This window comes from Malaclemys terrapin, chromosome 3 (assembly GCF_027887155.1).
Source record: "Malaclemys terrapin pileata isolate rMalTer1 chromosome 3, rMalTer1.hap1, whole genome shotgun sequence".
Lineage (NCBI taxonomy): Eukaryota > Metazoa > Chordata > Testudines > Emydidae > Malaclemys > Malaclemys terrapin.
Genome location: NC_071507.1, coordinates 126,867,005 through 126,894,592, shown reverse-complemented (window position 1 = coordinate 126,894,592; position 27,588 = coordinate 126,867,005). Strand labels below are relative to the sequence as shown.

The 27,588-nt window shown below is 41.2% G+C and overlaps 1 protein-coding gene across 1 annotated transcript; it reads left to right on the top strand.

Annotated features, from left to right (window-relative positions):
- The first annotated feature begins 399 nt into the window (after window positions 1–399).
- NR2E1 (nuclear receptor subfamily 2 group E member 1) lies at window positions 400–27,434 on the top strand. Its single transcript, XM_054021431.1, has 9 exons — window positions 400–796; window positions 5,742–5,887; window positions 9,856–9,943; window positions 12,322–12,557; window positions 14,777–14,923; window positions 20,149–20,245; window positions 20,630–20,779; window positions 21,008–21,113; window positions 25,890–27,434. Exons 1-9 carry the CDS (start codon window positions 772–774, stop codon window positions 26,050–26,052), a joined length of 1,158 nt encoding a protein of 385 aa, XP_053877406.1. The 5' UTR covers window positions 400–771; the 3' UTR covers window positions 26,053–27,434.
- The last annotated feature ends 154 nt before the right edge of the window (window positions 27,435–27,588 follow it).

Genomic DNA, 27,588 nt, shown 5'->3' with positions numbered 1-27,588 from the left:
TCACACACACCAAAGGGAAAATCAGCTTGGCAAACGCCTGCGTTTTCTATGGAAGCCGCTTGGGGATTCATTAATATCATTAGCATTTAACTCACTCCCTGCCCAGAGCAGGGCTGACGTCACAGCCCTCCAGGAGTTGGAGGGGGGGAGCAAAGAGAAGCTAAGTGGGCAAGGGGCGTCCTATTCCCCTCCCTACTGCTGCCTGTCAGAGCTTCTCGGGGGATATTACAGGGGCTTCAGCCTGGAGCTCAAAGCACAAAGTCATCCAGTGTAATGAACTTCTGGAAACCTTTCCCTTTTTGTACCATTCACTTTGTGAGAGCCAGAGACAGCCTCCTCTGACGCTTTCCCCCCCGCACCCTTCTATTATTTTCCAGGCTCTGATCTCTCCTAGCTGCACTGAGGCACTCAGCACAGAATCCAACTCACACATCCTACCTTCTCCTTTAATTGCTGCTGGTATTATTTTTTTCTAGGACAATAATAGCGAGCCCCCGTCTAAACCCTTTGGGTTCTCCTCGGCTCCGGGAAGGATTTTCTTGCAGGAACAACAAACCGCAGCAAACTTGTCTCTGTCTCAAGAAACCTTCCCAAGAAGCTGCCAGAGCTAGGAAGAGACGCGAGGATGTGTCGATTCCCAACGGGCAAGGACTTCTGACTGCTTGGGAAACACCTGTCACTGAGAGAGAAAAACAAGGAAGGGGAGACTAGAAATCTCCCCAAAGCAGCAAGACTTTAGCCAGAGTTAGCGATTTCCAAAGGGATTCAAGCATGAGCAAGCCGGCAGGATCAACAAGTGGGTAATATGTGGTGCAGGTTTCTAACCGCCTTTAGAAGAACTGGCCCAGCCTGGGTGTTTTGCAAAAGCATGTTATATTTCCATCTGTAGCGGCAGTTAATACACAGTCAGGCCCCAGATGGAATTTGGGGAGATTGGGACAAGTTCTTGCAAAATGCTGGGTTTGTCATTTCCAACAGCTTGTTTTGATCGTACAGCTCTCTAATGAAATCTTGCTCCACTTTTGATGTCGAGCATGTCTGAAATGCAGTTATACGTGCAGCGAGTTAGTTGTATTCCACCTGGAGGTGAGCATTTGTGTGGAGGTCTGCGTGATTTTGTGGGTGGGGAGTGTTTGGTTTTAAAACAGCATTAAAGAGCTGAAACGTGCTGCTTCTCTCATGGGATTCACTCAACCTTTTTCTGCAGGACAATATTTTTATTTTAAAAAAGGGTTTAAAACTCAGATCATTAAATTACACCGAATCGCAAAAGCAACTCTGTTGAAAGAGGATTTAAATGCAATACTTTGCACACCATTTCCAGTCATACCAAATAATCCTGCAAAGAGGAAAGCAGAAACAACTTAAAAGTCACATTTTCCTTAATCCTAAATCCGTGTACCTCATAACTGGGGAATTTAAAGTATGACTAACCGCTCTTGCGAAGAGCGGCTCAATCGGTCTAATCCCAACTGGCACTTTTGGAGTTTATAATATGGATGAAATCAGTAACAAAAGAAAAAAATACGCAATCCAATTTAATGTATGACAAGTGACTGACTGGACATTTATATTCCTTGCTATTTAATAGCACTGTGTAGAGCAGGATCAGGGTGGTGTCGTGCAATTTAAACAGGAGTCTGAAAAGTGAGTGTACACGTGAGTTTGTGACAATATGTACATAACTGCTACCTTCACACTCCTGCATGTACTACTAACTCACACATGATGGTTATCTTTGCCTCTAGCCTCTATTATTTTGCCCCCTAATCCTCCTTTGTCCCTTGGAGGTTTGAATCCATCCAGGGAGAAGCCGCTGTTTTTGCTAGTTGCCTGGCCATTCTTGTTCGGAGTTTTGCCGTTGTTGCTTCAATTAATACTGTCTTGAATTTAGGGGTTTCTTTTGGAAAAGCGAGCGGGTGAAGTTGATTTCTATCTATGTACAGAGAGTTGCGTTAAGTATTTTCCTACGGATGCATTAAGGCTTTTTTTCTCCCTAAGGAACTTGATTTGTCACTAACAAAAGCCGAAGCAAAAAAAAAAATGAAGATGTAAGGACTTGATCTTGCATTTCTGGCGCACCCAAAACTCGTGCTGAAGTCCACATCCATGGGGAACTGTGTAGCAAAGGATGAGGGAGCGAAAGCAGCAAATTAAATAGTTTCCTGTCATATTTGTTTAAAGATAAGGATAAAATAAAACGGGGGGAGGGATGCAGGAAAAAAGCCCAGTGTCCTTAAATATGTTTGAAGGGAGAGAAAATATTTTTGGGGAGAGAAAACCCAACGCATCTAGAACCTTAGTTCTGGACCGGCTTCCCCAGCGTTCTGTGCTTTTCACATTACTTTTCTCATTTCTGACACCGTGAAATCAATAGCGCTTTGACTTCTGGCTACGATTTTCCCTGGAGCCCATTCAAAGGAAGCTTGTTACTTACTAAGTTTTCCTCCCGCGAGAGCTGGCGGCACCGATTGCCGTTTGAAATAGATTTGTTACCAGCTGCACCCCTCCCCAACAGCTCCTTTCCCAAAATCGGGCCAGATTTTCCGTTTCCTCGTTCCCTTTTGGGGAGCAGGGAAGCAAACTACATTTTAATTTAAATCTAGGGCTATTTCTGTGCCCTTGATTTGCTTCGTGGAGCTCGGGACCATTGCATGGGGGAACGGATGGATTGTTCTATATACGCACACGATGGTGGTAGTTAGTAAAGAAGAAAGGGGGTGGGGGAGGGCATCCCATGGTTTCAGGAAACCAACCATAATATTGTAACTGATGTGGTTAAAGGTTTGACAGGAGTCCACGCGGTTTCTTGGCACTTTTTTCCAGTTAGTCTAATTTATAAGATTTTATCCAAGAGTCTCTTGGGAGAAGTTATAATTTAGAGAGATCGGGAGAGATAGTGAGCGATCTAAAGAGAAATCTGCAAACTGTCCCCGAAATGATGAGTGTTAGCGCCTGCTGGAGCCACTAAAGGACTATGGTCTGCGGCTGAAGACCCAAGGCAGGCTCAGGCCGTGGTGACAGAATAGCCTGGGGAGCTACAGGCACGAGGTTGCTTTTTTTTTTTTTTTCGGTGGCTTTTCTTCTTGGCCTGAGTTTTCAGTGTGGATCTTGCTCCACTTCCCCTCCAGTGAGTGTATAGTTATGTCAAACGTGATCTCTGCCTGGGTGGCAACAAGACCCCATCCCGCAGTCCCTCAGACCCAGACTAACTTCTTTCAACAGCCTCTGATGGTAATTACAGTAATCGAAGCTGCCATATATCTTTAAGCAATTATGACACACAAAAAGCTGCAAAGGACCCCCTGTCGAGGGATGTTAAAAAACGGTTGCCCAGATCAACAAAATTCAATTTTCTTAACGTTGGGCTTCTGAGACCAAGCTCTGCTTCGTCAAATGGGAGCTCTTTTAAACAGGGGGAATCAGTTATCTCATGACCCCGTGTCAGGTTAACATTTCTCTCTCGCTCGCTATTTTTTTTTCTTTCTTTCATATTTGTTCGGCCTAAGAATTTTCTCATAACAACAGCCACGTCTACAATAGTCTGAGGGGCTCACACTCACTAAAGATGTTGATTAGTCGGAGGAGAGTCAGAATAATTGCAAAAGTGCTCAGATGAGACGGACACAGTTGGGATTGGGAGAAGAAAGTTTAGTTAGGTCTTGAATGGAGGGGTGGGGAGATCGACGGATAGAATTATATTTTACATGAATTACTATACATCTGACTGCAATTTGCATCACCACACTCCTCTTTTTATAATTATAGCGGCAAATGCTGAATCTAGCATTATTTTATTAGCTCTAGCTCTAGAGAATTTAAAATATTATTTTATCATCTCTAGATCTGGTGAAATAAAATACAAAATAGAAACCGCACCATAGTAAAACTACCTTTCACACTATATAAAAGTCCCTCTCTAATATTATACATATACTGCTACCGATAAGAATTATTTATTTTCAAAAAAGAGAATAACCGCACTCCTTAATTTCACTGGTTCACTGCCTTGCTGTGGTTGAAAACAAAATTCGGGTTTATTTGGAGCGGGAAGCGACGATTTATCTGCAAGCTCCAGCCAGGGGGAAAAAGTCTGCGATTTGCATAGCTAAGATCAAACTCCAAAGTGCCTGTGAACTCTACATTTAGTTTGGCGGTGACATTACATACAAGGAGATGGCACAGATGCATGTATAATTTCACTGTCTTTTTTTCAGTGTGTGTGTGTATGTGTGTGTGTGTGTGTGTAAAAGTGTAAAAGTCTATCAGTGGATGCTGAAGCTGACGGGGGTGGGGGGAGTCGAGTGCTCGCCCCTGTTGGCATTGTGTGATATCCGAATTCCCATGCTACTCTTTTTGACGGGTCACTGGTGACCCAATAGGCAGGTGGCAAGGAGGGCTTGTAATTACACAATCCCAGAAATCATTCCTTGTCCCCAAACCCTCCTCCTACCTGCAGATCCAGAGCCACAATTTACGTTACAGGCTTTAGGGGCAGAGATTGGGGGGGCGGGGGGGGGAAGTGGCTCTCCTAGCTGGACTTGTTATTAATTGCGTAAAAGTTTTCTATTATTTAACCCCTCTACCCTCCCTCCTCAGCCCCCTCCCTTCCCCAGTCCCTAACCTAATCCCCATTCCTCTAGCCGTGTTGTATATAGCAGCTGTCGAGTTTCATTTAGGGGAGAAGCTGGCAGCTTGTGCTGATTGGACGCAGTCAAACGAGTTTCAATGGGGAAAATCATTAAGTTAACACTTTATCTAATGTCCCTATTGTCTGCCAGGAGGCATTGTTTTAGAGCCTCCGGATAAACATGTCTGAAAGCATCCCGGGCTCCTAAATTCTCTAGGGAGCAGAAGAGACTTCTCTGAATCCAGCTCCCAACCCCCTCCCCCATCCCTCTTCCACCCCTAACCCCCCACCACACTTAAGACATTCTTATGAGCTAATTCAAAGCAAAGCAAATTGCTATAAACCAAATCGGCCAGGTTTTTCATACCCAGGTTTTGTGAGAGAGCTGCACCTTTAGCTTGAGTTACTTCTGTGGGGAAAGGAGACTGTTTGAACGGATGCTAACAAAAAGAAAAGAAAAGAGCTGGTAGGGGTTTTGTGGTGCATTCATTGAAATGGGGGTTAATAATCTCTATAAATGTTATATGACTCAGTGCATTTGCAATTACAGTAAAAGTCGCTGAAAAGTAAACATAATTCAGACTGTGTGATAGATAGATAGATAGATAGATAGATAGATATGGCAGTACATAAACTGTACTTTCCCACAGTTAATGCAGAAAGTTTTGCTTAAATTTTAGGGTAATGGGAAACACATCCAAGTTAATGGCGGGAACAAACCCAACTGGAAACTGTTTTTGTGACTTGGTTCTCTTCACTCCCTACACCCAGAACGTAGTTTCCCCCCTGTTTGAAGTGCACTACAGATCCAGCAAAAACTTTTCTCTCCTAGCAGGAAGGTTTTTGCTATTGCTGCTGCTGTAATCTTTCGTTCCAAAAATGGGTCTTGGCGATTATAGAAGATTCAAATAAATGTAGCGGTGCATGAATAATTCTCATTGTAGAAAACTGACACTTGCTCAAGGAAAAGAAGGTTGCCTATAAAATCACTTCATTATTTGCTTTTATCGCAGCTCTGGTGCTAATCCCTTCAGAGGTCAGATTGCTTAGTTCTCTCTCTCTCTCTCTCTCTCTCTCTCTCCCCCCCCCCCCTTTGCCTCTGCTTTTTCAGGTCGTATATTAGACATCCCTTGTAAAGTGTGTGGGGACCGCAGCTCCGGCAAGCACTATGGGGTTTACGCTTGCGATGGATGCTCGGGATTTTTCAAACGGAGCATCAGGAGGAACAGGACGTACGTCTGCAAATCTGGAAATCAGGTACTAGTGACAGCACCGGCTCATTCCCCTTCCACTTCCAAAGAGTTATTTATTGTACTGTCGCTCCGGAGTTCCCCTCTGTCATGCCGAAATATGGATCCAAATCTAATATGCTTCCTGCCAACTGGATGCCATCTTAATACATTCTGGAAATGGGGTGGTGGGGGCCTAGGATTTGTCTGTGATAGATTTAAGCAGATCCGGACGTTTGCTAAACATTTTAAGGATAGTCACATTTGAACAGTACGTTCAATGCAAGCTTCTTCCGGACACGTATTATAATAAAATAGGAGTCAACTTCCTGGGGGGATTTAAACAGCAAATCAAAAATCAAATCTCATGCTTCAGGACAAAATGATCGCCTGCGGTGATCAGGAAGAAATGCCTTCCCCATCCACTGCATTGTGGAGGAGTTTCGCCAGACATACTGGCCACCGAACCGTCTGTGAAGCATTAGGTATTGGATTGAGGTAGGATAACGGATTTCATGGACCAAGAGTCTGATTCCAGACGTCAGATCTTTCCTCTCAAAGCAAGAGGGGTTAAAAATTAGAATGTGTCAATTAACACAATGTATATTAGCATTAGGTTGGGCAGTTTTCCAGGGCCAATGCCCCAGTCTCCACGTGTTCAGATTACTCTCTGGTTGTGCGCATATGTGGAAGTGTCTAGGTATATAAATACTCTGTTCAGCAGCACAGAGACAAAATAGATTCAAACAATAAACCAATTTACCTTAACGACAGTGACATACACTGGTGTGGCCTTCTCTTGCTACAGGTTCTGTTTGTCCTCGCTACACGGCGGTGCAGGTCAGACCCACTCTGCGTACTCCTACCGAGCTTATTGAAGCAGAAAAGAGGGCAGAGACTCGCAAATATTTTAAGACAATGTTCTGACATAAACTTTGCTATTAAAACATAACCAAGTCGGAGAACAATCAACGCCCCCCCCCCCAGCTTTTGATTTCTGTCTCCCCTACCGCTAACCCCCCTTAATTAAAATAAAAGCGCAGTTATAGGGAGGGAGAGGGGTGAATGGAGGAGCTGATGAGTTCAAGCCAAGCCAATACCATAGTTACAGGGAAGATTTCTTGAAAACAAAACTCCCCCTCCCCTCCGCCCGCCCATCTCACTGGAAAAGACGTTTGCACAAACTTTTTGAACAAGCTTCTCTCGCTAGAGTTTCTTTTCCAGGTCACTATGAAACTTAGTACGGTAAAAATTCCAGCTCCCACCAACTATCTAATAAATACCTATTATAATAAAAGAGACAAGGCAGGCGAAGTAATATCTTTTATTGGACCGACTTCTGTTAGTGAAAGAGACAGGCTTTCAAGCTCCGCATAGCTCTTCTTCAGAACAGTGGAGCTCAAAAGCTTGTCTTTTTCACCAACAGAAGTTGGCCCAATAAAAGATATGACCTCACCCACCTTGTGATCTCTAATATCCTGGGACCAAAAGGCGACAGCAACGCTGCAAATATATTATAATAAAGGCAACTTGTAGATTCAAGTAGAGGGTTAATTGCCTGTGTTGTAAATAGAATAAGGAGTGGTGGAAAATAATATGACGGCATTTACTATCATACCTGAAGGATTAGCGCTAGAATAATGAATCGAGGTTTCCCCTTTCCGAGTATTTGAACTGTTCACTCACCGCGGAAAATAATTTTCACTTTACACCGTGCTCCTTGTCTCCTGTGTGTGTTTACAAACACGATCCTGCAGTCCTGTCCCAGGCGAATTCCCACTGATTTCACAGTGAACTATGCCCGAGGAAGGACAGCAGTGAATCAATATACAATTATATAGCGCATGCACAAGGGTGCTGTGTAACTTGTGGCACCTCCACTCACCCTCACACATTTAAAGATCGGCTAATATGTAACAGTAAAAAGGGAAAAGGCTGTCAAGTCAAAAGGCGGATGGCAAAGAGAATAATGAAGTAAATTGATCCGACAGCATCAGCTTTCTACTTCTACACAATGGAACCGTGCAGGGAGAGTAAATCGATTTTTCCGAAGCAGCTACCAATCATCCTTACTCATATCAATATTGCCTTGGGTGCCCTCTGCTTCTGTTCATTGGATAGTCTCGGAAGGTGTTTTAGGTGGGAAGCTTTTTTGTTTGAGTGCACTTTGAAGAGCTAGAGAAGAGAAAGCGTCTATCTGGGCCAGAACCTAAGTAACTGAAGTCTGTGGGTATTTTGCATCTTACTTCAGTGTGAGCTGGAGACCCCCATAAGAGTCCGGAATAAGTTTCGCTTTGCAACCTGACTTCTGTGAAAGGCGAGTTTCCATTGACCGACGAGGAATGTAAATTCTACAGGGTCTCCGCAGGTGCGAACTGGTTTCCAGCTCACACCGCAAGTCAGAACTGCAGAGTTACAGCCAAATGGTTTCTGAACAATTAACAGCAACAATTTATACCAGGCTCCCACCTTTCTGAGAAGGGTTTTTCCTTCATTGTCATGTCTCACGGGGCACCGGACGCGTAGGGGTATGGCGGTATAATCACACATGGTGTCAGGAGTTAGTACCAGAGGATAAGGGGCAGACTGAAAAAAGGACCATTAGCTTTTGCTTGCGTAAGTCAAGTTATCTGAGGCTCCGGGGCTAAATGAATATAGCCTATGCTAGAGTATAAAAACAGACAGAGACAGACAGACAGACACACACACACACAGAGTGTGTCTGGTTCAGTTTCTTTTTTTAGAATTCCGATATCTGTCACCAACATTTACATTTATTTACAAAATCCACCCACCCCCGTCTTGTCCCATCTTCTTAAGGTCTGCATGTCCGCTACCTCAGTATCGGCTGAAGTTTGACTTTGTGGCTGAATATTTCTGGCTTACTGAGCCGAGGGCTGCACGTGACTTTCTGGGACTGTGGATGTCTCTAAGTCTATACTAAGTCTATACTACTCCTCTTCGGACAGGGGCTCCTGCTGCACCTGCAGGCCTGGGGAGCTGTGTTATTCCGGGGCGCAGCTGGAGCCTCTAGGGGTGGGGAGCTGTCTAAGGTGCTGAAACAGATTTGTCCATAACCACCTGCCCACTCATTTGTTAGGGGCCAAATCCTGTTCGCCTTACTCACTCCAGTAGTCCCATTGGGCCAGATTCTAATCTTACTTACACCGGTGGAAATCCTTGGTAACTCCATTTGGAGTCACTTTGGAGTGACTCCGGTTTTCCCCTCTGACTGAGACCAGATTCTGCTTTATTGATTTCACCTGCTTCCAGGAATGAGGCCAACAGGATTTGGTGCCTTACACCTCGTTACACCCTACATACACACCAGTATAACCCTCGAAATAGTCTCCCCTTTGTGACTAGATCGGATTCCAAGAGCATGGACTCACACCCGCCAAACGAGCCCTTTCTTCCGTTTCTCACCAGGACGCTTCGCCACACGCTATAGTCTCCCCTTCATTTGTCTGTTTCTGTAGAAGTAACTGCACAGGCTACAACCCAACCGCTGAAGCGAAGGGATCCTGCAAACCCAAACGATTCTGCCTCCGAGCTGCTCCTGTCCTCTCCAACTACAGACTGCGCTGACCAAGGGCCCACGTCTGAGCTGCTTGCTCAGGCCAAACTCCTATTTGGCGTCGCTGGGAGTTTCGCCTGAGTAAGGACCGTGCACATAGGTGACCCAGGGGAGGTTACGCAGTGTAAATACACAGGGCCACATGGTGGCATCGGTTTAAAAGCAGAACTCCCCACTGATTTCGGGCTGATGTTCCGCGTGGAAAATCGTTGGCACCATACATCCCTCCGTTCACAAATCCTTCCTAGGCGGACCACAAGCAGAAAGGGCACAAACCACGTGCTAAAGGGAGGGGGGAGTACTCCCTAATGCTGTGATCACCGAGCAGGTTCTTAGCTGCCCCGCCGTTCGCTTGTCAGTTCCCCACCCCATGCCCTGTGCAAGCCCATCTTTTAACGAAAGGCGTTTCTCTGTTTTAGGGAGGTTGTCCCGTGGATAAGACACACAGGAACCAATGCAGGGCGTGTCGACTGAAGAAATGCTTGGAAGTCAACATGAACAAAGATGGTATTTGCACATCCTTTTACCCTTCTCCTTTTGGCTGAGTAGTATGAACCATGCATCGCATGTATGGAAAAAACGCATCGTAATGCAAGCGCCTGGAACCCACGGCCCGTAGTATTTCCTTCCAGCTGCCCTCCACATGTCGGCAAAATTCTCCCTTCCCTTCCACCGTGCCTGGCTCAGCTCAATGACCCCTTCCTGCCCAGGAGCAATTCACGCACAGCCCCAGCCCCGACGCTTCCCGCCCGCCCCAAAACAACACCGCCACTGCTTTTAGCCCTCCTGCCCCCGCCCCGCCCATGCACCCAATTCGGAGCCGATTCCTTCCCATCGGAACGTCTGTTATTCAACTATGTACAATAGACCCAAAGCCAGTGCTGGGCAAATTGTTTGCGTTGATGACAAAAGCAACTAAAACAGTGAAACAAGTGCAATGAAACCACCAATTAATGTATTTCAGCCAAATCCAGCCCTTGGCGTGGATCCATTCGAGTTAGCGGAGCTATGCCAGGGATGGATTTGACCCATAATGTCCAGATCCAACGTTTGGTAAGGGGCTGCAGGATTTTTGTGCAGGGAACAGAAATGTCATAGAACTCCGAGTAATAATGACCCAGTTATCCCACAGCCCTAAGCGTTGATCAGGTTAGACACAATCCAGTCCCTTGTTTTAACGTCTCAATCAGACCCCCCCAAAAGTCGTTCTATAACAATTGAATGAAGTGGAGGCAGTGGGTGAAACCCTCGGCTTATTGAAGGCGATGGGAGTTTTGTCACTCCCATCAGTGCAGACAGGAATCCCTTGCTTTATTTATCCTGAGAATTAAGAACCATGCTGTTAAAATTAGCCTTTCACCTTAGCTTTTGTGAGATGCAACTATTAATAATAGAATTAAGAATCACTTAAACTATCAATTAAAGTGCGTCACTTGGAAGCCGCGAGGCCTCGCACAGGTCAGCAAACTGTGAGCTGTAAGATTTCCCTATACAATAAACAATATGATGAGCCACAAATCGTCTTTGTGGAAGAAACAGTAGCCCGAAACAATGACGATTTTTTCAATGATAATCCACCAGCAGTAATCAGGCTTGGCATTCATTCAATATACTCATGTGCAACCGTCTACTGTCTTCTAGTGCCCAATAAACCTTTCAACACATTTCGGTCCGAAACAAGGAAAGTGAAGTCCTGGCTCCTGGGAAGTCCTGGGCAAAGCTCCGCTTAACCTCGATGGGGTCAGGATTTCACACTTGTTTTATTAGCACGTGGCTGTACATTGAAGATGCCGAGATAGAGAGATTTCCTGATGCACTTGCCACAGTTATTGGCATAAATCTCAACTTGAATCCGATTCTGATCCTATGGAGACCAGCAACAGAGTTTAATCGGGCAAACACTCCATGTGACTCATTAGGTTGAAACTCTTATCGAGTCTTGACTATTTCCCATTATAATTCTGAATTAAACTTGTTTAATTTTTAGTGTTTTTTTTTTGTTTTTGTTTTCTATTGGCCTGGTTCTAATGCCTGCCAGAATTAGTCTGGAAAGTATTGTGTTGTCATTGCTGACTAGGGTTGCCAACCCTCCAGGATGGCCCTGGAGTCTCCAGGAATTAAAGATTAATCTTTAATTAAATATTCTGTCATGTGATGAAAGCTCCAGGAATACATTCAACCAAAATTGGCAACCCTATTGCTGATGGGACAGGCAAATATTTCCTTGCAGATTCACTAGAGCTATCCCATAAAACTCCAGGCAACAAAATCTAAGCAAGGCTAATGCATCGCTGAGTCCAGATTACAAAACTCAACCTGTATTTCAGACACTTCCTAGGGAATAGCACAATCAAAGTTGTGCAATATCGTGACCTAATAAAACAGGACTTTAGCGTCCTACTGATTTGCTCCTCAACATAATATGACCCAGTAACTAGTTACCACACTACCCCGCAAAGAACCCCACAGCAATCCTAAACTAGACGTCGCAGGAAAAGAAAATCAGGGCTATAAAATGCATGTTGCCACTAAATGAATAACATTGTCATGCTGAAGAGATGGCTACTATGCCTATAAATGAAATCCAGACAAACTTTCAGATAACTATTTTCATTGGTTTTGGGGAAAAAATCTGGAGGTTCATGCTGCATTTAAAGCCAACCACCTAATATTAGGCACTGAAAGTAATGATATGGTATGCAATATCAGGCACTTAATTCTGCATGCACCATTAAATAACCAAGGACAATGAAGTACAGTAAGTCAGTGGGGCCCTGTTCCAAAGCCCTTTGCAGTTAATGGGAGTCTTTCCATTGATTTAAATGGGCTTTGGGATCAGGCCACAACTGGGTAATGTATTCACTCAATGAGCTCTTTATTCCCAGCTGTGCAACACGAAAGAGGCCCAAGGACATCCACAATAAGGAAGCAAGTCGCACTGTATTTCAGAGGACACAAGGAAGAGAATGGAGCTACACCTCACTTTCCCTCAGCAGCTTTACCTGCTCCGGCCTTCTTTACGGCTGTCACGCAGCTGGAACCCCACAACCTAGAGCTGGCTGCTGTATCAACTACCCCCGAGCGGCAGACGTTGGTAGGCCTGGCACAACCAACTCCAAAGGTCAGAGCTGCCTTCTGTGTTCTAATCAGGGGCACTGCGAGAGTGTTCAGAGATTATGGCCAAAATATTAGGACCTGAAATCAGGGGTTGGCAAGTCTTGTTTTAGAGCTGGGGTTGTTAAGTGTCTTCAGAGGGTGTGTTTGTGTGAGATCCAGTCATTTCTATAGTAGAATACAAATCAGGACCTGCTACTATGAAGTGTAAATGCTCCTGTTGATTTTAAGGAGAATTTTGTTTGAATAAGAAATTTATGATTGGCCCCCTCAATACTTAAAAAACTATTTTGGTGGTGAGTAAAAGAATGATTGTCTGCAAGTTAAAATCATTCTCGCTATATTGAGATAAATACACACCAATGCATTTTAGACATAAGCACACACCATTTGTGAGCTGTTATAGTATATGTATAAATATGCATTCCCTAGAAAGACCTACATACAGTGGAACAGTTCATAGACACTGCCACCTGCAGACTACCCGCCAACCTACATATTACAATCATGGACACAGTATTATTAAAATAACCCAAGATTGGAGAATCATTGACTTTCTGGACAATAAAAGGCCCAAGCTCTGTAATGACTGAGCCCACAATGCACTGTAATGTACTGACCAAATTATCGCAGCCTATCCAAATATCTAGTATATTTATCTTTTTATTTCTGGACTTCGACACTAATAAGCAGCATAGGAAATTGCTGTCATAAACTTGGTGGATGAGGCTTATCTATGAGTTATTTAAATTGATAACTCAAATATTTTCATGCTCTCCTTTCCAAAATATTCATAAGCACATTTGTATTTAGAGTAACAAATTACAGACAAATTGTTGTAAATCAACCTGGTCTATTGCTCGGTGAAACCCACTGTGAACTTGCTTGTAAAAATCATATTTCTATTTTGTAAATGTAAATTGAAAAATATTAAACCAGAAATTATTTAGAAAGAAAATACATTTTACTCAGTGCTTTCTGCAAACCACTTAAGCACATGTTTAAATCCAATTGAACTCAATGGGACTTAAGCATGTGACTAAGGCTAAGCACCTGCTTAAGTGCTCTGAGGAATAGGGATAGACTGCTGAATTTGGGTGTGAATTAAGGGTGACAAAATAATATATATATATATATGTTTGAATCAATATTTTATTTATTATCTATATATCTGCTCTGAGAGCAGAGAACGCTGAATAAAGTAATGAGACAGGGTCCAGGAATCAAGCTACATTTTTAATAGTTTTTTTCTATTGTTAGAATTTACATCTGCCATACTGTGATCCTATGCTTATATGAACCCGTTCATCCCCATGGATAGCAAAGCAAATAACCTGCTTTATAAAGGGCCCACAGAAGCCAACGGAAGTTTTGCTATTAATTTCAGTGGGTGCAGGATGGGATTGCATCAGTTATCTATATACAGGAATGACTAGTGAAGTGCAGGCATATCTGAGGTGAAGAATAAAGAGGGCAGGGCTTAGCAGCCAGTGGTCTCACTCCTGGTTTTTGTTTATGTTCCTGAAACCTCATGTTTCAGGGTTTCAACCAGCCACCTGCAGAGAGGATTCTCCCTCGCCCTTGCCCCCATGTATACTGTTTGTTTGTTTGGGTGGTTTAGTTTTGTAGTTTATTTTATTTTTTGTTTTTATCTCCTTCCTCTGAAGCATCAGAGATGCTTATGGCTGGAGATGGGACATTGACTGGGGTGGATCAGGGCTCAGAGGTGGCAAAGAGCATTCTCTCTCTCAGGTTCTTGGCTGACTAGTTCTTGCTCACATGCTCAAGGGGCTGGTTCTTGTTCACATGCTCAGGGTCTAATGGGTCACCATATGCTGGGTTGGGAAGGAATTTTTATAAATTGAGGTGGTTAGACTGGCAGTGATCTTGGGAGGGGGAGGGGTTACCTTCCTCTGCAACATGTGCTTGTGGGTCACTTGCCAGGATTATCTGGGAGTATCTCACTTAATCATTTCCCTCCCTTGCAGGGGCTTCAGGCACTACTGCATCTCAGTCCCGCCTATTCTCTGCCCATGGCACATAATAGTCTAGTCTTCTGGAGGCTGTGATATTTTGGTGTCATGTTAGTTGCGGGGTTTAGTGCATGGGTGGTGGCCTGGGATCTACAGGAGGTCAGAAAAGATGATCTGGTGGTTCCTTCCCACCTTAAAGTCTATGGCTATCTTAGTCACTTTTTATTCTTCCTTGTTTTACTTTTTATATTAGTATCCACATGAAGTCAATGGTACACCTATGTACCTCTATGAAGTGGCCACTGAATCTGTTTGTGAATCTGCTGCCAGGCTTCTCTTTATGAGCATCAAATGGGCCAAGAGCGTTCCAGCCTTTTCCACTCTGTCGTTACAAGATCAGGTAAGACTTATACAATGAGTAATTGTCCTTAGTCTCGCAACAATATTAAAGATGGTCCACAAAATTCAGATCTAGATCAGATTTTTCACCCCCCAAAGGAATATTATCCCCATAATTTTTTATCTAGCCTACCTCTAAAATAATATATTGTTTTAACAGCAATTTTCATCAGTCTGAAATGGATATTTTATAGTGAAACTCAGATAGGAAATAGATGTTGCTATAAGACAAATATTACAAGAGGCAGCATGTTGCAGAGCACAGGGCTGGAAGTCAGGAGACCGGGGATGAAATCCTGGCCCCACTGAAGTCAATGGCAAAGCTCCCACTGATTTAAATGGGGCTAAAAGTTCACCTCCAAGTTCTATTCCTGGATCTTCCCTCCACGTTCTTTCTGAACTTTTGCAAGTCATTTAATCTCTGTGTGCCTCAGCTTCTCCAATTGCAAACTGAGTATACTGGTATTTATTCTCCTTTGTAAAGTGCTTTGAGCTCTCTGGATGAAAGTGCATTCTCAGTAAACATTCTTACCATGTAATCCTACTAGTGTACACTGGCCAAATGGTTCTCTGTGTCACACTGACTTCAGTGAAGTTATTCCACATTTACACTGATCTGACTCAGAGCAGAATTCAGCCTACTCTTTTTCCCCCTCCTAATTAAAACCATCCTTAATTTGTCTTGTTTTCCTCTGTGACAACTTGCCTTTACCTCAAGTGATTTGTGAGTGAACCATAGTAACTAAAGCAATTTTGTAATGACTTGATTTTTGATGGACTTGATCAATTTAATATAATGCATTAGTTCTGAAAAGTAATCAGACAATAAGAAAAGGAAAAAATTACACAAAGCCCCAACCACAAAAATGTATCTAATATTTTGATATCAATGAGTTTAATTTTGCAATACAATAACTAGAAAGAAAAAAGTCATATCTTAAATATTACAACTAATTGTATTATACTAATTGTATTACAACTAATTGTATTAGTCTGTGGTATGTTAGTGTAAGTACATAAACAAATGCATATTGTGAGCAGAAAAAGATTTTTAGGATGACAATAGTGTTTTCTACCTAAATACTTATCACATGTAGCACAAAAAGACATTTGCTTAGAGAAACTGAAAGGTCCCTTCTCTAGAGCTAGCCACAGATTTTGAGAGCCCTTTTGTGAGGTTAGATATGTGGCGCCTCATTCACCTCCCTCTATGTATTGTCACCAGCAAATCAGGTATATATAGAGTGACCAGATAGCAAGTGTGAAAAATCAGGCTAGGGGGTGGAGGGTAATAGGCAACTATATAAGATAAAGTCCCAAATATTGGGACTGTCCATATAAAAATCAGGACATCTGGTCACCTTAGGTATATACATTCAGGGCCATTGGATGAGTGGGATCTTTGAGAGGTGGCAGAGCTGGCATAAGCCAAAGGCTTAACAGTCAACAGGGAACAACTGACATGAAGATAATGGGAGTGGGCCCAGTTCATCAGTTACTTCTGTGGATCGGGAAGCTGGATCAGTCTTATGAAGGAGCTGCAGAATCAGACCTAGAGTGTCCTTTACTACACAGACATAATGGAAAATGGTTTTTGCTTTGAAAACTACTGCCATTTCAAAGAAAACAATCTCTGTCATAATGCCACAACCACCAAATTCAGCCATGGACTATTCACATCAACAGCAGTTGCATCCACCTAGGCCAGGGCTCAGTTTGGTCTAATATGTAAAAATTCCCCAAGAGTTGAGCCCTCCAGGAAGAATGGGGTGAAGGGAGTGGGAGGAAGGAAACATCTTCCAAGAGAGAGGCCCATCAATACAGTAGAAATAGCTAACGCACATTTCATATTGTTGAACGTTTCCCATTAAACTCACAGAAATCAGTTTATCCTGTCATCTTAAATGAGCCAGCAGTGTAGCTTACATTTGAAACAAAAGGCAAGTGTTAGCAAATTGTAACATCAATTGAATCTGTTTTAAAGTTCTAACAACATCAACTTCACCATTCTTCCCTCCAGGTTGTAAAGATGGGTCTGAGTTGTAAAGTTTAGACCTGGATCCAAATTTCAGAGAGGTTCAGATATGGAACTATGGTTTGAACCTCTCTCTAGCATGATTCCTCAGCTTCCTCTCACATTCAGGAGAATCTCAAAGGAAATAACTCGTTTTAATAGCCTTATTCCATTGTTAGAGAATCAGATCCTTACACTAGTACTAGTGTTCAATTTAATTTGATAGTGGCACAGATAAAAATGTCTGAATTTTCTCTGCATGTCTTTTGACATCTAGCTGAAGTGTCTAAAATCTTTTCCTAGGGTCTGCTTTTGTTTTGGGTACCTCTAGAAAAATTAAAACATTACAATTCTACAACTATGTGTCACTTTTCTGTCTTGAAAAATGTGGAACCCCGTCTGTTGACAAAACACAAGTAATCAATAACAGGTTATCCTTATAGATAGTCCCTGATTCTGAAGCAGAAGTAGGTCCTGTAGAAAACCTGGGATTTTCTAATTTCTTTGAGGAATGAAGGCCATTTATAAACCCTCACTAAGGTCAGCATGAGCTATTCCAACTGGAGGCTTTAAAGACATTCATAGGAACGAGGAGAGCCTTAGTGGTGTTGGAGGAGAAAGTTCCTTTAATTTCTAAAATCTTCTGACTTTACCTGCATGTTGTTGATATAAATCTAGGAACCATTATTCATTGCCTTCTGCATGAACAAGTGACAAAAAGTTTTACAAACGCCAATTAATGCCTAAGAATCAGTTTATTTATACCACATAGAAACCTGCATATCTAAATGAAATATCAGTTCTTTATAAAGCACAAGGAATGGCTGGTTAGTAGGCTTCAGTGTTCAGTGAAATGTAAGTTCTGTTTCTCTCACCAGAAACCTGAGATGGGTATGGTACTTCAGATAATTTCATATCGCTGGGCAGTTTCTGTTACTATAAAAGCCAATGCAATTAATTAAAACCCATATGTGCAGAGACATACATTTACATTTCAGTCACAATTTCTTTATTAGAGTTGAATAAAAGCTCTGCAAAGTCTAAGTAGATGGTACAGAAAGATAACTGTGATGTCATGATGGTCATAGTTCTGGAATGCAGTGGTGTTGTAGCCATGTTGGTCCCAGGATATTAAAGAGACAAAGTGGGTGAAGTAATATCTTTTACTGGACCTAAAAGGTATTACCTCATCCACAGTGCTTCATTTGTGCCAGAGCTGAGCCCTGGCACCTCTAGGCTTGGCAGGTCATAGCCCTAGCACCTCTAGGCTTGCTGCATCAGTTATGAATGTAAAAAAATTGCTTGAGCCCCAGCATCTCTTTCAGTACAAATTAAGCACTGCTCACCCACCTCATCTCTCTAGTAGCGCTGTAATGACTTTTGACTCTGGGAGAGCTCTCTCTGAATCTAATTAAAACAATACGGCTTAAAACACTGGGTATTAAACATTAGACCTTAGATAAGAAATTTCCAATTGTTGGATGATTTCAGTCAACTGAAATGCATCTCTTAAAATTCAGATGTGTAAGAAAAACAAAATTCTATTGAAAGGATTCTATTTTTTCTATTTTATAAAGGGACATCACTATACTCAATAGTTCCAAAATGTGTTCTTCCTGGTATACCCTATATTTCCAAAATCCATGTAGTGTTTTCTCAGCAAAATCTTTGACCAACACTATAAGTCTAAGCGTGTGTTATCCTGAGGCTTGAGGATGGAATCCCTTCTCTTTTCCTGCCAACTGCATAACACCAGTGAAACTTCTTTGCAACTGCTACTGAAGTCTTAGGGTGACAGTAGCAGCCACAGGCCCTTGTGTGATGCCTCCTTTCTTTGTAGGGGTTTTGGGGAATGTATCATCATAATTATAGAGCCACCAGACAATCCTTCCTGAGCCTACTCCTGCTCTGCTCACACAGTCACCTCCACCACCTCCACCTTGTTGTGGACCACAAAGAGGCATCAAGTCCCAACTGTGTGTACTCTGTGGTGTGCCCCTCAAACCATGCCATGGAACTGATGAGATTCAGCTGAATATAGGAACCTCCATGTCCATGCAAAGGAGGTGGGCTAAGCCAAAATATCCTATGTGCACTTAAACATAAATTATTCTTTGCTGGCTTTGCCACTGTAAATCCTAAAGAGCCTAATTTTCCTCTTATGCCTACCAGTGTATTTGTACTTAAATCAATGGGATTGCCTCCGTGCAAATGAAAAAGTGAATTGGGCACAGAGTCCGCTACTCAGCCCTTGCAAGGAAAAAAAAATCTACAAAAACAAATTAGGATGGAAAGATTATGGAGAGCAAACAATAGCACTGGCTGCAATATCTGGATCCAAATCAGAGGGGCTCCAACCTCCACAGGTGTTTGGCTGTGGAGTTGGGGTTGTCCCTTGATGAAGAGGGACGATCCAAGATGTTTGGACCCAGATTCGAACTTCCCCAAAGTTCAGTAACATTCTAGAGTTTGGATTTGGGCCTCACTCTAAAGTAACCAGATTGCAGTGTTCAGCTTTCAAGGGCTCTTTTCAGCAAAAGTAGGAGAACACACAAGATTTTAATATACCTAGATATTGTCTTTTAACCGACCATAGATTGTTTAACCAACAGTGGATTAAATGTAAAGAAGAGGATGCCTGTCATTGTGCAGTAGTGCTTTGAATGGACACTCTATCCAATGGTGTTAGTTCAGGCCACCACCTAATAATCCAATCATTTCACAAATCACATGTTTGCAGGGTAAAAAAGTTTAATAGTACAGAAATCATTAAAAGAACTATCCAGCATCCATTCTGCTCTCAATACAAGTCTGTTGACACAAAGGAGGAGAAGAGAGAGCTTATTGAGCAAGCCTGCTTTTGAAAAATATGAGTAGATATTTATGAAGAGTGTAAGCTCTTTGGGGCAGGGACTGTCTCTCTCCCTCTTTATGTTTGCACAGCACCTAGCACAATGGGTCATGAGTGTGAGTGGGGACTCTAGGTTCTACAGTAATACAAATAATTAATACTAATAATATTTCTTCCAGGGATATTCTTATCCATATACACCTCATCAAAAAGATAAAGGAAGAGCTAAAATATTCAAAGGGGAAAATACAAAGGCGGGCATTTAAAGCAGTTTTTAAAATAACAGAAATTTACATATTGAAAATGTTTATAAATCTATAAATTATACACCATGTTATATTGTACGTCTATTGTATGGCAGCTGATGCTTTTGGAAGATGCTTGGAGAGAACTGTTTGTTCTAGGAATAGCACAATGGGCCATTCCAGTTGATGCTAACACTCTACTGGCTGTATCTGGTAAGAATTGCACAATTTAATGACTTTGTTATAGAAATTACCATAAAAATACATTACTGAAAAAAGAACAACATGTAAAGAATAACAAATTCCCGCTGAACAATAGAGCATACCTGTCATTTATAAATCTATATTTAAATGCAAATAATGTTGTTTTGTTGTATTCATGACTGCTTGCATTGTCATTTAAATGCAAATTACTGTGTTTGTTATCATCCAAGAGAAGATTTTATATTAACTTTCATACAATATGGTCCGTTTACATGGAATCGGATATCTAAGAGTGACAATTGAATAGATATTGATACAGAGGATTTTGTCAGAAATCGATATACATTAAGACAAATGCCTTAATAGAGTATTTTTTTCATGTTTCTATTCTAGGCATGAATGGTGACAATACAGATTCTCAGAAGCTGAATAAAATTATTTCAGAAATACAAGCTTTACAGGAGGTTGTGGCTAGATTTAGACAACTTCGGCTAGATGCTACTGAATTTGCCTGTCTCAAATGCATTGTCACTTTTAAAGCTGGTAAGCAGAAATAATCTCTTGTTTTTCGATAACTAGCCATTTTGCTGGTTAGCCACTTCGAAGTCTACACTGTCATTTTAAAACAGATGTGATAACATCAGCTAATTGGTTTTCTGCTGTTGAATTCTGATATAAATGTTTAAAAATGCATCTTTATTTTTACATTAAATCTTAAATATTTTGACCTTCTTAAGAGTCCACCTGACTAGTTACTGATCTGCTTTCCAGTACCTACACACAGTGGTTCTGAACTGAGAAGTTTTCGAAACGCTGCCGCCATTGCAGCTCTTCAAGATGAAGCTCAGCTCACTCTGAACAGTTACATCCACACCAGGTGATCAATATTTTCTTTTAATACTTTTTTCCAAACACTCTGGGTGAAATCCTGACCTCAGTGAGGTCAATGGCAAAACGTCCATTGAGTTCAGTGGAGCCAGGATTTCATACCATCTTCACAGTGACTGTATGTGTATAGTAGAACTTGGGTTATCCAAACGGAGTGGGGAACATGGAATGTATTCAAATAAGTGGGAAAATGAAAAAGAGGGAGTTTTTTGTGGTATGTGATACCTGAAAAGGAACATAATACATTCAGAAAACAGGAGATTTTGCATGTCTTTTGTTGTTATTATTTAATACAGTAACAAACATCACATACAGTGCTTTAAATTTTAGAATCTCAAAATCTTTTATTGTATTATTCCCATTTTTCAGATAAGGAAACGGAGGCAGTGACTTGTCCAAGACCGTAGTGAGAGTCATGGGAGAGCTGGAAATAGAAAAACCCAGATCTTGTGACTCCTAGCTCAGTGCCATCTTAACCAGAATGATGAGAATAATAGTTTATATGGAAAACCACATTTCAGTCTTGTTCAGTATAAAACGTATGAGATACAGAAACCTTTATACCAACTATAAAAGCTGTAGTCACCACCTTGTGAAACTAACAACAGTAAAACTGGGAATGTGTGAAATGTACTATGTAGAAAACCACTGTTATTCTCACTATGTGAGCAGTTGTCTTAATGTGACCACAGTTTAGAGCACCATGCTTTGAACACTTTTTAAAACTATCCTCCAGCCTTGGATCACAAGGGCTAGGAGGACTACTGCCAAAGCAACTCACTAGGCAATTGGGTGGGGAGGAAAGGAGACAGAGAGGAAGGGTGTGCTTTGCGTCTCATTCAATAGTGACTCCTCCAGTCATTTCAGGAGCTATGGTGATGAGCTCTGAAAGGCGTGTTGTCCAGTCCTTAGCTAGAAATAAATTGGCTGTAATGCAAGGCCTGGAGCAGGGGGAATTTGAGTAGAGGCACAAGGGTAGGGGAGAAGGGGGAATCCTCAGGGTTCCATCGTGGACATGGTGGTGCACCAAAAAGAAAAAAAGGTCTAACCTCCAGTCTGTGCATTTCCATTTACCCATTCTTTTTTGTCATCTACCCTCATCTATCCCTTCCAAAATGTCAGCTTGAAATATTAATTGAACTTTTTAGCCGGATTCTGTCTTGTGTCATAGATTAGATGTACTTCCCTCAATATCACCAAACTGCCTCTTCTTAAACGAGTATTCTGAAAAGGGGCAACGCTTAGACTCACTGCTGTCAACCTGGGCCTCCTCCCACTTTTGTAACCTTGAATTTTAAACGTGGTCAATTAATGTTAAATCGCTAAAGCTAAGAATATAATAAACCAGACTTAGTTTTCAGGTTCAAGTCTCAAGGTCACTTACAGACAATTTAATTTAGTAGATGACACTTTGAATTATAGAAACAAACTTTTTTAAAGAGAAAAATGATTAGTTAAGCAAACAGGCATACAATTACCATTTACACAGTACTACAATTGTACTCAAATTCAAAGATGGAATGGTGTATCAATAGCCGATCAGTCCACTGACAACCAGATAAAGTACAGCCTTATAATCTTATAACCTAATAGTACCCTTTTGGTGTTAACTGGAGCTCCATCCAATTTAAAAGGCTACTCCTTAGATAACCCATGATAATACTAATTAACATTAAACCTATCCATTACCATAGTCACATTTCCTCCACCTCTACATTGGCTCTTCACATTATACATTATTTAAGTTAACATTTGCTCCAATGTTCTTTCCATGCTATCAGTGTTCATAGCATTTTAGTAAAACATTCCTATTTCTCAAAAATGCTAATTAAAAACCATTCCAAAACCAGTTCTAACCAAAACATAGCACAATATAACCCTGGGTCATGTCCTTGCTAACTTCAATTTTCCCATCTTACTGTCTCCAACTTTTACTGACACTAACAAACTCAATTTCCCATACTCCTCTATACTTAGCCTAATTAAAGCCAAAGCCTAATTTCTATTTATTTCTTGACCTAACTCATTTTATAGGCAACAACTTCCACTAACAGCTTTTCTCCTCTGGCACAATGGAACTCTGTACAATAAGGGTGAAGCCTGTCTGTGTGGGAGACAGGGTTCTCTCACGGGCCAACCCAAGATTGTGGTATGAACTCTCCCCAAAACTAAGGGCCATCACAAATCTCATCACCTTCCGCTCCATGTGCTAGGCACATTTCTTTGACCTTGCCTTCTCCAACAAACACATAGCAACATGTCTGTGTGTGTATGTTATGTATCATTTAAAAATAAAATCCAAAACAAAATCCTCCATTGCACATACTTCTCCTCAGTAAGAAGATGAGAGAACAAACACACATACCATGACAGACATTAGTCATATTGCTTAACACACACAAATACTATGGTGATGAGCATGGTATAAGAACCTATATAGAATAAAATAAAATCTCCAGTAGATCACCGAATTACATCCTCAGAGTTACACATGTGAATCCAGATGGCAATGTACTCCTAGGGAAATCCCCCCCATCACCACCAAGTACTGCTATAACTAGCCTTGAAAGGATTAGGTTTTTAAATCGATAAATATCCATTTCACTGTACACACAAACCAATGAAAAAATATTTCCATTGATAACCAACATTTACAGATAGACAAAGTAAGAACAATGCTGCTTGAGAACTTATCAAAGTTTGACTTAGGGATGTTTACTTTGTATGTTGACCCCAGCTCCCGTAATTTCATGCAACAGTAAAAATTTAAATATATAAAAATAAAAAATGCTTACAAATAAACATTAATATAATCAATTGAAATTGTAGGGGGGAAAATGAATTCTGCCAAGCCTAGCTATAACCTATACTGAAGTTCCACCACCAACTGCATGTATTTTGCAAATCTAAGGACTTATTAAAAAAATTGCCTACTCTTAAAAACAATGATGCTCACTGGCAGAAATCTTTGACGTACTTTGTTTAGACTATAGATAGAATCCTTCACTGCAGATGTGAGCAAACAGAAAAATACCAGCCAGTTCCGTCCAGTACATACTAAAAAGGAAAAAGCAGCAGCTGTGTGGCATGCTCTCCCCACCCCTATTGAAGCCCCTTCACATGAATAGTGTGCCATTGGAGCTCAGTGGGAGATAGGGTTACATGACCAGCCAGTGGGAGAAAAAGCCAGGAAGCAGGTGCTTTACATGGCATGGTCCTCTTTCCAAACTCAGCTTTCCCACTGGTAAATGCTCTGGAAGTCCTAACTTACACCAGTTTTACCCCAGTATAACTATTTACATCAGTGATTTATACTGGTGTGAAAGGAGAATATGGCCTTGTGAGAACAAACAAATGGGTTGTGAGAACAGGCATGAACTGGGAATCTAGTCTCACGGTTCCAGAGTGATCCATGTTTCTGAGGTGAACAAAAAGGCACAGAACAGTGGAACAATATAGAGAGGCTGCCTGTCAGCATAGATGCCAAAGCAATATGTACTACAGACTAGATAGATAGTACTTTTCCATGGGTATTTGTGCAGGAGTGGAACGCTGAGTTCTGCACCACAAGGGTAAAGAGCAGTGAATGACTATACACTGTAAATAAATCTTGCAGTCTAAATAAAGGCAGCAATTAGGACTAGCATAATTCTCCCTCTTCCCCACAGTTTTAGGCATATCAAAGTCTATGCCACTTTTCTGGAAAGGTGGACATGCAAAACATATTGTTGGTCATGTTTGATGGAGCTAGGACCCATCATATGAGGAGATTTATTTTCTTTTGTCTATGCAATAGCCTTGGAATGTCTTAGAAGTTTCCATTGAATGTTGATATATTCTCATAAGAGTGTTGGAAATTTTGTAGGTGAAAGCCTAGCCCTATTGAAGTCAATGAGAAAACTCCGTTGACTTCAACAGAGTCAGGATTTCATCCTGTATTTTTATTATGTGACATCATGTGAAGAAAGAGGCCTGATTCTGCTCTCATTCTAGTCTTACCCTAGTGCAAGTCCTTTGATTTCAATGAGGTGACTCCTGATTTACATTAATGAAAGTGATAGACGATTGGAGAATCGGGCTCCAAATGTTTGATAGTGGGCCTGATTCTCCTTTTACTTACAGCAGTGCAAAATCCAGAGTAATGCCTCCAAAGTCAGCAGCGTTACATTGGTGAAAAATCAGCACCAGCAAGATCAGAATCAGGCCCATATTGTTTTATCTTTAAAAGTTGGGAAGAATTCTGTGGCTAACCAGGATGGAAAATAGCCTTTTATAGATGTATATTTTCAGGGGGAATGAAATGTCCCTTCTCACTCAGAATTTTGTATTCAAAATGTCAATTAAAAGTGACTGCACTCAAACATCTGCAGCATACTGGGTAGATTGAATTTCCAATCTAATAAACCCAGTTTATTTAACCTGGGCCAAATTCTTTGAGTTACACCCAATTCAAGGTTATTGTTTGAGGTGTAAGTCAGGGCAGAGTTTGGCCTTCTATAAGTTATTCATCTGAGAGATCAAACAAAATGGCCAGACAACAAAATGTGGAAACATTGGCCCAAAGCCTGCTTACCTCACTCAAGTCAGCATTCCCATTCAAGACAACAGGTCTTCTTTTATGAGAAGGCAAGTAGGATTTCACCCAGCCAGAACCAAACCCTACAATTTGTTTAATTTTGATTTGTTGCTCATTAAGGTAAGTGATTTTGCTGTTTGGAGAAACATACTACACCTCAGTAACATTCTTTGTAATTTTGTATTCTAGGTACCCCACACAACCCTGCCGTTTTGGAAAGCTCTTATTGCTTTTGCCAGCTTTACGTTCAATTAGTCCATCTACAATAGAAGAAGTGTTTTTCAAAAAGACCATTGGGAATGTGCCAATTACAAGACTGCTTTCAGATATGTACAAATCCAGTGATATATAAACCACCTTAAAAATAAACAATCAGGATGGACAGTTTGATAAGAACTTTTATCTATGGAGAATAAGCCTCAACTAACAAAATCTACAGGAAGCATAAGCCTGGGAATGTTTAACTTTTAAATTGATTGAGAAATTTAAAAAAAGTCCCATTAGATATGATTTTGCTGCCTTGAACAGAGTGATTTAGAGCATGGAGAGAGTGTTTTGCTCTACAGAAAAAGTGAATTGGATGGAATTTGGCTGCTTCTCTTTCTACAGGGTGGTGGCAATTCATTTGTCAGTCATATTTAAGAAAGACTGTGCAAGTCTATCATTTAGCTGGCAGATCTGAGATAAAAAGAAGGTACTTTAGTTCTTTCATTTGGAACATTGGGTAACTAAACATTGCATCTGTTATAATGCGTCATGAGGTGGCCTTCAGATCTGTTTTAAAAGTAGCTTATATGGCGAATATGTTCATAACATCTAAAACCAGGTTACCGAAACATTGCTTCTGTTGTAATACATCATAAAGTGGCCTTCAGAACTGATTTTAAAAGTAGCTTATGCTGGCAGTTACATTTTGGATTCAAACAGGCCAGGCCTTCCTGTAAAATGAACTGGTAAACTGATGCAAATCATCAGAATTTCAGTTTGGTTAACATCTCAAAGATAGAAGAGCTTTACACACACACAAAAAAAGAAAAATGAATACAAGTCAAGTAAGAAAGACTAAAACAGCAAAACCAAATAAAATGGAGATGATTGATTCAGTGAGCTGATCGCTGTCCCATTGGCATAGTGCTGAAACCAAAGGCAATGGTGGCCAAACTCTTTGTCAATGAGATGTGCAGAAAGGTGAAATAACTTACAAAAGACAATGGAAAGAACTTAATTATGAAGAAATAAAGATGGTCAATTGATACAATGCTAATAGTCTCCAAGACTCTCCAATGCCTTTTTAGAAAACTTTGGGTTCTAATTAAAGCTTTGATCTCTCTCTCTCACACACACACACACACACACACACACACGTTATAAGCTGCTTATTTGATATAAGACTATACTTACGAAAAATGTAGAAAAAACACTTAAAGATAGCTGCTGTACTTTTCAAATTTTGATTTGTTATTAGGAACTAGCACTGAGAAAAATCAGCACTTGAACTATCATAGAATGAGTAAAACTTTTCTTGTACAAAGTGGATTAACTGATTTGTGAAGTTAAAAAGTTGTACTCATTGTATTTACAAAGAATAAAAATATATTGAATTTAAATTATCCTTCCTTTGTTTCTTTCACTTCTCTCCCTCAGGTCCTGGATTAGTTTCCTCCAGGTAAAACTGTACACTGCTTGCCAGAGAACAGAAACATTCTTCAAATATATAGCTGCCTACTGCAGGGTTTCTTTAACCTTTCTCTGAAGCAACTGGCATAGACCTCTTCTGGAGACAGTACTGGACTCGATGGATCATGGGTCTAAGCTAGCTGGACAATTCTTATGTTCCTATGTTAAAGTGATTGTTAATAACTAATCAACCAGACAGCTAACAAGGCAC